Source organism: Tachysurus fulvidraco, chromosome 3, assembly GCF_022655615.1.
Source record: "Tachysurus fulvidraco isolate hzauxx_2018 chromosome 3, HZAU_PFXX_2.0, whole genome shotgun sequence".
Classification (NCBI taxonomy): Eukaryota; Metazoa; Chordata; class Actinopteri; order Siluriformes; family Bagridae; genus Tachysurus; species Tachysurus fulvidraco.
Window position 1 is genome coordinate 4,488,187 of NC_062520.1, and position 10,000 is coordinate 4,498,186.

A 10,000-nucleotide genomic window follows, 5' to 3' on the forward strand; every position below is an offset into this window, starting at 1 on the left:
ATGGAAAGTCACACAAACCCGAGAGAAATACACCACAGTAAATAAAATGGAAATAATTTAATGTTCCTTGGGCGGCCCGGTAACATTTGGTCCACGGTCCGGTACCAGTCCGCGGCCCGGGGGGTGGGGACCACTGATGTAGGTTACTGAAGCTGGCTGTGCTAAAGGTTGTAATAACACTCTATTTATCTATAAAACCAGACAGTTTTAACACAGAACTGTTATTAACTGTATGAGGTGCGGGCGCTTGTGTTGAGAAGAATGCAACAAAAAACACGTCTTCTGGTGGCCGTCCATCTGAAAAGCTCTATTCATCCCTGCATAACCAGAAATTTGGTACTGAAGGAAAATAATATACAGCAAACAGAGGAGGCTTGAGCTAGGATTGGTTTGACTCCTACCTCTAAGGTTGTGGGTTCGAGTCTCGGGCAGGCAATACCACGACTGAGGTGCTCTTGAGCAAGGCACCGAACCCCCCAACTGTACCCCGGGCGCCGCAGCATAAATGGATGCCCTCTGCTCCGGGTGTGTGTTCACGGTGTGTTTGTGTGTGTGTGTGTGTGTGTGTGTTCACTGCTGTGTGTGTGCACTTTTTTGAATGGGTTAAATGCAGAGAACAATCTTTTATTTTAGAGAGGAGGCGGGGCTAAACCTGTTATTAGGTGACGGCTGTAGAAGGCTGTGATTGGTTGTCCAATGAAAAAATAGAAGCGCTTTTAAAGTCTGGTCTATTATAAACCTTCACTTTGTCTCTATGTTAAGATATTTGAGAATATATCGTGTAGGTATTACGTTCCTGACCGATTATATATGAGATGCGGCAACATCTGTATGTTATAAATGTAATAAATGTAATGTAAATGTAAACATTTCTGACACAGAGGAGAAATGTCATAGAGAAAAATTAGCATTGGCTTTGGCATTTCAGCTCTGTTTGTATCTCTAAATGCCATCGTGGCAGAATATATATATATATATATATATACACTCCTTTAGATGCTTTATGATTTTTTTTTTTCATTTCTAGGATCGTCTCTTTTTAATTGTAAGGGAAAATGCCTACATTTCTAAGAATTTTCTTTATACACTAAGAATTTTCATGAATACAGGCCCTGGGGTTCAAATGGTGAAGGTCACATTTTGTTGTTTAGCAGAACTACTGCCTTAAAAATAGACTTAATATCACTGACTAGAAGCTTTTTTTCTACTAAAGCTGTAACACATACGACAATTTACGTTGTCTACATCTAGCCACTCCCCCTTCTTCCTTCCCCTCCCCTGCAGCCTACACCCAACCAAAGTTATCCCATCCTGGATCATGAGCGCATACAATATCTCACAAAATCTGCATATCTAATTGTGCAATCAATCAATGGTTCATTCTGCAAAGTTATTCAGTAATCATTAAAGGAGCCCAGAAGTAAAATGTAAAAAAAAAAACTTTCTCTTTAATAAAAGTGTTCTGACAAACAATCTGTTCTCTCTCTCCGGCTAGTACAGTTTACTAAGCCCTGGTGACTAATCACAAGTTTCCTACATGATTATTTCAAGGTGTGTGTCTCCTTTACACCATGAGCTTTAACAAGCTGTGATTACCAAAATGACCAGGCTCCGGAGATGAAAACAGACCCATGCAGTTCAAACATCGTGTGTGTGTGTGTGTGTGTGTGTGTGTGTGTGTGTGTGTGTGTGTGTGTGTGTGTGTGTGTGTGTGTGTGTGTGTGAGTGTGAACTAAAACCTTATTACTAACACCAACAAGTCCCAATGTTCTCAGCTCGCTCGTCTTCAGCCGTGGATTTCATAGCAAATATCAGTTACTGTTTCAAAACTTACACGTGAACAAACCTGCCTTTCCCCAGAACCTTGCATAAGTATTCACCCCATTGCACTTTTGGAAATGTTTTAAGATTTGTGTTAAATTGTGTAACACCTTGGTCAACAGCTTCAGTAAACCAGCAGTTACTTCAAAGTTCAGGAAGCCCACAACGCATGACTGAATATAAGTGAAGTTGCCTAAAGGCTTGAACACAAAACCTGATGAGCAGATAAACATAGAAAATGCCAAACATGATGAAAGTCCCCCCCCCCCCCCCCAACCGATCCTCGATCTTCTCCTGGACTCAAATGGACAATTAATCCAGAAGCAACTCTAAATGAGATCTGATCTGGAATCAGTTCTTAAAACACAGATAACCCCTAACATGCATGCCACATGCTACTTCCTGGCTTGGCTCTTATACATCAGTAGGCCATTTGGGTATTTTATTGTGCTACTAAAGTTCATTAAAGAGAAACAGCAGACATTTGTTGGTTGCAGAAGGATTCGCCCATGACTTCTTGAACATTTAGAGGTTCATTGTGTTCTGTTCGACTGCACGAAGAGCGTTGACGGTGAACACTAATTTTGACTAATAACAGCTCTACATCATGATGCTCCCACCACCATGCTTCAGGGTGAAGTGTTGGGTATCTAACAAATACAGGATAAAATGTTTGATGTAGGTTCTCAAAGCAAAGAACATTTCTTCTCATTCATTTTGTATAAAGCTCAGCTCTGTGAGAAGCTTCTAGAGCTTGTAGATCTTAAAGTTAACCCTGGCCTGTCGGGACTAATCGACTCTTCGTCCAGAAAAACGAATTTATTTTGTTGTTGTACAATTTATTTTTTAATGTTTGTTACACAACATTCATTTTTATATATTCATTTACAAAAAATAGTATTTATTATCGTTAATCGTTATTTTTAAACGAATGTTTTTACGTGCACATTATTTATTTATTTATTTATTTACAAATAATCTATGCTGCTTGTTGTTCTCGCCTCAGTATCAAGGGCTATTTTGTGCAGATTTGTAGCATAAATATCCCACTGAAGTACATTTCACTACAAAATGGAAAACCAAAACATCAGCATAACTATATCAGCTTTAGAGTTAATCCTGTCAGAGAGGAACCAAGTGCTGACTCATCAACCGTAGCTGATATCAGCAAACTGCAGACAAACCACCAGTTTTTGCAACTCGGCACATTTATCTTCATAATGTGTATTTATTTCCTGCAAGCAGGCAAATTACACTTTACACTTAAATCCATGCAAATCAGCCGCGATGTAGCGGAGCAGGACCGAGTTTCAAGTGCAGACCGTTTGTATTTATTTGTGAAAAGTTCTACACACGACGTTAGTGATGAAGTGTGAATTGTGTGTTTTCAGCATCCTCAGATCCAGAAGGAGTCTCAGTACATCAAGTACCTGTGCTGTGATGACGAATGGACCATGAACCTGTGGGTTAGTGGGATCCGTATTGCAAAGGTGATACATTTTCTCTCACTTTAAACCGTTAATTACACACCGAATTCATCTTAAGTAAAACACCTGCTTTACACATTTCAGCCTGAAACAACATTCAGCATAAAAAAGCCATATATTTATTTATTTACTTACTTACTTACTTACCTTTATTCAAATTTGCGTCAGAAGGCCGAGCTGTCCGTATTCAATTCTATCATAATTAAGATTTTAAAAAAATAATATTCCTACATATAAAGCACATGTATATCCTCTTGCTAGTGGTCCATTCCTTCTTATTTCTCGATTCCTGTCTAAAGATCTTGGACTTTGCTTTCAAGCAGAAAGACACAGGATCGAGGAATCCACCAACCAGGATTTAGAATTCTAAGATTCAACCTGGGTGGCACGGTGGCTTAGTGGTTAGCACGTTCGCCTCACACCTCCAGGGTTGGGCGTTCGATTCCCGCCTCAGCCTTGTGTGTATGGAGTTTGCATGGTCTCCCCGTGCCTCGGGGGTTTCCTCCCGGTACTCCGGTTTCCTCCCCCGGTACAAAGACATGCATGGTAGGTTGATTGGCATCTCTGGAAAATTGTCCGTAGTGTGTGAGTGTGTGAGTGAATGAGAGTGTGTGTGTGTGCCCTGTGATGGGTTGGCACTCCGTCCAGGGTGTATCCTGTATTCATGCCCGATAACGTCTGAGATAGGCACAGGCTCCCCGTGACCCGAGGTAGTTTGGAAAATGAATGAGATTCAACCTGTGCATCCAATCAGGTTCATAATAACCATCTTGATATTCGTAGGAAATACAGTTTTTGGTTCTTTGTGACTTTTGTGTAATTCAATTTAATTCAAATCAGTTCAATTCCATTTTATTTGTATGTCTATTTTAACAATGGACATTTGCAGAACATAAGAAATATAGAACAAAGCGCTTATTATACAAAGATTAATATTACACAAAAGATCCAAAAGGAACAAGTCTGAGGTGACTGAGGTGAGGAAAATCTCCCTTAGGTGGAAGAGGAAGAAACCTTGAGAGGAACCAGCGTAGGAGTTAGCGTAGCTGCTGTTCATAATATTAGCAAACACTAGATGATAATGTACATTTGATGAGTTCTACATTTGCACCAGATGATAGTTAAATTTGGGGCACAGAAGCATTTATTATCGCCACATATACATTACAGCGGAATTCTTTTTTTCGCATATCCCAAGTGAGGAGATTAAGGTCAGTGCACAGGGATAGATATAATACAGCACCAATGGAGCAGGGCCTTGCTCAATTGCCCAGTGCTGTCAGCTTGGCAGTGCTGGGGTTTGAACCCTAGACTTCTGATGAACAACCTAGAGTTGTTCTTAACCACTTGAGCCACCATTACCCCAATACGATATTGCATAGTTTCAAGCTAAAGCTTTTTACGATGCCACTTGTAGCAAGTATATGACCATTTGGATGTGTATTTAAGGTGTGTGTGTGTGTGTGTGTGTGTGTGTGTGTGTGTGTGTGTGTGTGTGTGTGTGTGTGTGTCCTGCAGTATGGTAAGACATTATATGAGAACTATAAGACTGCTATGAGAAAAGGTTCATCGCTCTCTTCAGTTTGGACAAACCGGAACCTTCAGCCTAGTCCTTCATCCTCCACCACATCCACACCATCTCCAACACCAAAAGGTAACCAAACACACTAGCCATGGTTTAGCATTCTCCTATAAAACAGCCAGAAACAGTGGAGTGCAAAGGTTTGTACACCCCACACCCTCAAAAGTCCTTTCAGCTAACGCTACTTAAGGTTTCAGAGAAGGTCCTTCATTATCACAGGTAACGGATAAACCCGGTTCAAAATGAAGCTGAATCTTCACAATCATCTCCATCTTATGGCCCCACTTCACTTCATCTTAGTTTAAAATCCACTAAGTGCAGTTTCAATAGATTTTGAGAAGCTTAAACTTAGCAAAAAATATCCACTACAAACATCAGGAAAGCTGGATTGTTTCCCTGTTTTTTTTTTTTAAATAGGAAAAACATTATTAGAGATACATTTCTAATTTTTTCCACCAAAGAAGGGATCTAAAACACATGCGAATGAAATGTTCTAATTGTGTTTTTCAGCCAAAGCAGCTAACGGACACGCTCCTCAGCCTCATTCAGAGCCGGTTCTCAAGGTAAACATGCTTATAAAATAATAAAAAAAACAGGAAACATTTGACATTTTATTAATTGCATAAAAGTGAAATCTGTCTGAATATCACGTTAACAATCTGCTTTAACTATTTAATCATAACGACGCACCGGGTCTAACAACTAACACCTGATACGGACTCACGGGCCTGGTGTATTTACTACAGCTAGCGCTCTCGTTTAGAAGAAAAGCATGACTTGTGTGTGAAATATTTCCCAGCTGTCTGTATCAAATTGAAGAAGATTGAGGCCAGATTGTTGTAAAGAATAAAAACCTTTCCCAGAGATACACAGCGTAGACTTTTGGACAGGAATTTACAGCATGAGATTTTGGGGGGCGGGGCGTTTGATATGGGGGAGGGGATTACCGAGGGGCGTGGCTTGTTGTGGAAAAAAATACAAACACGAAATCCTTGCATTAGCAGAAGTTTATTAAGTATATATTGACTGTCAAAGTATTTGGTATCTGTACAGAATTTCTTGGGAGATTTACATTATATTTAATTTTCACAAACATTTTACAGAAATTAGATTATCAATCACAACTCATCAGTCATGTCCAGATATTTGACTGGATTTGATCCAAATCAATGATTAAGGCTGCAAAATCAGCCACCAGCATTTACAATAGAGCACATGTTAATCTGTGAACACGTTAATCACATGCTAATCTGTGAACACGTTAATCACATGTTAATCTGTGAACACGTTAATCACATGCTAATCTGTGAACACGTTAATCACATGTTAATCTGTGAACACGTTAATCACATGTTAATCTGTGAACACGTTAATCACATGTTAATCTGTGAACACGTTAATCACATGTTAATCTGTGAACACGTTAATCACATGTTAATCTGTGAACACGTTAATCACATGTTAATCTGTGAACACGTTAATCACATGTTAATCTGTGAACACGTTAATCACATGTTAATCTGTGAACACGTTAATCACATGTTAATCTGTGAACATGTTAATCACATGTTAATCTGTGAACATGTTAATCACATGTTAATCTGTGAACATGTTAATCACATGTTAATCTGTGAACATGTTAATCACATGTTAATCTGTGAACATGTTAATCACATGTTAATCTGTGAACATGTTAATCACATGTTAATCTGTGAACATGTATAAATAAAATCACTTTAATATGGGATGTCATTGACTTGACATTCTGTTCTTAGAAAACAATAATTAACATTAACTACTAGGCATGTCCAGATATTTGTCCAGATATATTTTGTGAGATTTGGGTCAATTGCGTGAGTCTCACGCTGAATGTGTGAGAGTTGGAAGCCACTCAACCCCAAAATACTTTCAATCAGCCAAAATGTATTATTGTACATTAGCCTACGATACTAATGTAGCTAAAAAGTAATCTATGCTAACATCAACTACATTAGCATGAAGGAAACAGCATCTCTAAAGCGCCACAATGTGTAATTTAGCTTCTATAAACACCAGTTTTTGGCTCTGTGATAAGGCAAGTGTGTGAGGATTTAAAACTGCTAAACTGGTGGCTGTAACTTTTCATTACCTGTTAGTTACATTAGCCTCCAGTGCAAAAAAAAAGAAGAATTTCAACCTACTTGAACCATGATTTTAAATGCATTCTAAACATTGTTTTTGTATGTGTTTTAAGGCCCCAGCTATGATTCCACCACCTCCAGCTGAAGTCCTGCCTCCTCCATTATATCCTGAACACTCCATGCCTGTAAAGAAGCTCCCACCGCCCACCCCTCAGCGCGCCATGCCCTCTTTCCCTGCTCCAGCATCAGACTTTCCGCTTCCTCCGCCTCCGAGCGACGACATGGAGCTCCCTCCTGATTTCCTACCGCCACCTCCTCCCATCATGTCGGAGGAGCTTCCTCCGCCTCCTCCCATGATGTTGGGAGAGCTTCCGCCACCTCCTCCAGATCCGTTCCTCCCTCCACCTCCAGCTATAGGCGGAGATCATCTTCCGCCACCACCTCCTCCTCCTCCAGCTATAGGCGGAGGTCCTCCTCCGCCACCACCTCCTCCTCCTCCAGCTACCGGTGGAGGTCCTCCTCCGCCACCACCTCCTCCTCCACCTTCCGGAGGAGGATTCGATCCCTCCAGAGCTTCTCTGAGGAAAGTTGCACCTCCGCCTCCAAAGAGGACTACACCGTCAATAGCGGCTCCCTCCGGTGGTGACTTCATGTCAGAACTCATGGGGGCCATGCAGAAAAAACGTGGTGGGCAGTGAACCTGTGGCAAATTCAGCCTTGTCTCTACAGATTAAACAACTTCTGACAATGCACATGCTGTAAATATGAGAATTTGTCTGGATCAATAAGGACTTAACTATCAGTTATTACAATTATTAATATTACAATAAATGTTGCATAAATGTATGGTTTATTTACAAATGTTATTTGTGTGCCACGGAGAAAGAGGAGGATGGTCAAGGCAGATATTTCGGAGTATATTTTAAATGATTCAATATAAAATCATGTGCTTACAAAGAATTTTTAATAAAATAAAATACACAAAATGATTCTAATTATACACAATTTCTATACAAATGCTAAAAAAAGGGGAAATTTGAGTTTAATTCATTCTGTAGATTTCAGCTAGCACAACCTGGCAACCCTGTCACTAACCTCTCCAGTCTCTGCTCTGCCCTTGAGCACTTTAATGATTCCCAGTTCAGAGAGTCACTGAAATGATTCCCTGTTCAGAGAGTCACTTAAATGATTCCCGGTTCAGAGAGTCACTTTAATTATTCCCTGTTCAGGGAGTCACTTTAATGATTCCCTGTTCAGAGAGTCACGTAAATGATTCCCTTTTCAGAGAGTCACTTTAATGATTCCCTGTTCAGAGAGTCACTTTAATGAATCCCTGTTCAGAGAGTCACTTTAATGATTCCCTGTTCAGAGAGTCACTTAAATGATTCCCTGTTCAGAGAGTCACTTTATAATTTCTCTGTTCAGTCCTTAATTTGAACATTTAAACATGGATCTTGAACAATAACACTTTAAACATTTACTGTTCACAGATTCACGTTTTGATTAACATCTACAACATATTCAATTATTTTAAAATGAATTACTTGTCATTTTAATTCACTCGTAATGTAGCTGTTTATTGCTCCCATCTAAAAGTTATATTTAAAACAGGACCTAGAGGTGTGTAGATGAGGAAGAAGATGAGGAAGAGGATCAGGAAGATCAGATGGCCCTCAGCTCTGAAGCCCAGGCTGGATGTCTGCTGGACTAACCTCCATTCTATACTTTCTCATTTTCCACTAAGGGTTCAGTCAAAGTGTGAAGCAACCACACCACCTGCAGGTCATGTGCAGAATGATCATGGATGATTAGATTAGATTAGATTAGATTAGATTAGATTAGATTAGATTAGATTAGATTAGATTAGATTCAACTTTATTGTCATTACATATGTACAAGTACAAGGCAACGAAATGCAGTTTAGGTCTAACCAGAGTGCAATAGCAGCAAGTGCAGGATATACAGTTTGTACAGATTTAAATAAGTTAAATAAAGTGGTGATATGGGAGTAATTTACAGATGTGTGTACTATGAACACAATATAAAGATTTACTGAAATTTACAGAAGGATATGTGCTGTATCAAACTATATGGCTATTCTTATAAACACTAATTTACAGGTGTGTATGTACTATGAACATAATATACAGATGGCTTTTACTATAAACTGAAATTTACAGAAGGGTATGTGCTATAAACAAAATATATTGTTATTACTATAAACAGAAATATACAGTAGGATATGTACTATGAACATAATATAATATATTGTTGTTACTATAAACAGAAACAGAAATCATATATACAATGGTAAGGCAATGGTGAGCAGCAATACAAAAAAAAAAAAAAGAGCAAGTGTTGCAAATGAGCAGTTTTGTGTAACAGTCCATTAGTGCAGTAACGAATTGTGGTGTGAGAAATGAGCAAATGTACAAGTGAGCAGAGGTTTTTGTGTAGACAGTCCATTAGCGCAATAGCAAAGTGAGACGGAGGGGGGTGTAATGGTGTATGTCGGACAGTAGGATCAGTGAAGGGCAGAGTTCAATAAAGAGACAGCTCTAGACAAAAAGCTGTTCTTTAATCGGCTGGTCCTGTGGTCCGGAGGCACCTGAAATGCCTGCCGGAGGGCAGAAGTGAAAACAGTCTATGGGCAGGATGAGAGGAGTCCCTGTGTCCTTGTGATGCGCTGGGCGGTTTTCACCACCCGCTGCAATGCCCTGCACTCTGCAACAGAGCAGCTTCCATAACAGACTGTGATACAGCTGGTCAGGATGCTTTCTATTGCACAGCGGTAGAAGTTCAGCAGGATATCCGAGGAAAGCTGATTTTTCTTTAGTGTCCTCAGGAAAAAGAGGCGCTGGTGAGCCTTCGTGACCAGGCTGGAGGTGTTGGTAGACCAGGACAGGTCCGCCGAGATGTGGATCCCCAGGAACTTGAAGCTGGAAACGTGCTCAACAGCCATTCCATTGATGTGTATGTTGTCATGTGTG

The 10,000-nt window shown here is 39.9% G+C and overlaps 1 protein-coding gene across 1 annotated transcript in view; it reads left to right on the forward strand.

Moving 5' to 3' along the window:
- LOC113651134 (amyloid beta (A4) precursor protein-binding, family B, member 1 interacting protein) overlaps window positions 1-8,000 on the forward strand; it is a 37,519-nt gene extending 29,519 nt beyond the window's left edge. Inside the window, exons 11-14 of the mRNA XM_027159820.2 lie at window positions 3,213-3,311; window positions 4,827-4,962; window positions 5,401-5,453; window positions 7,124-8,000. Of these exons, the coding sequence (XP_027015621.1) occupies window positions 3,213-3,311; window positions 4,827-4,962; window positions 5,401-5,453; window positions 7,124-7,708 (873 nt within the window). The 3' untranslated portion in view covers window positions 7,709-8,000. The remainder of the gene's footprint in view (window positions 1-3,212; window positions 3,312-4,826; window positions 4,963-5,400; window positions 5,454-7,123) is intronic.
- The last annotated feature ends 2,000 nt before the right edge of the window (window positions 8,001-10,000 follow it).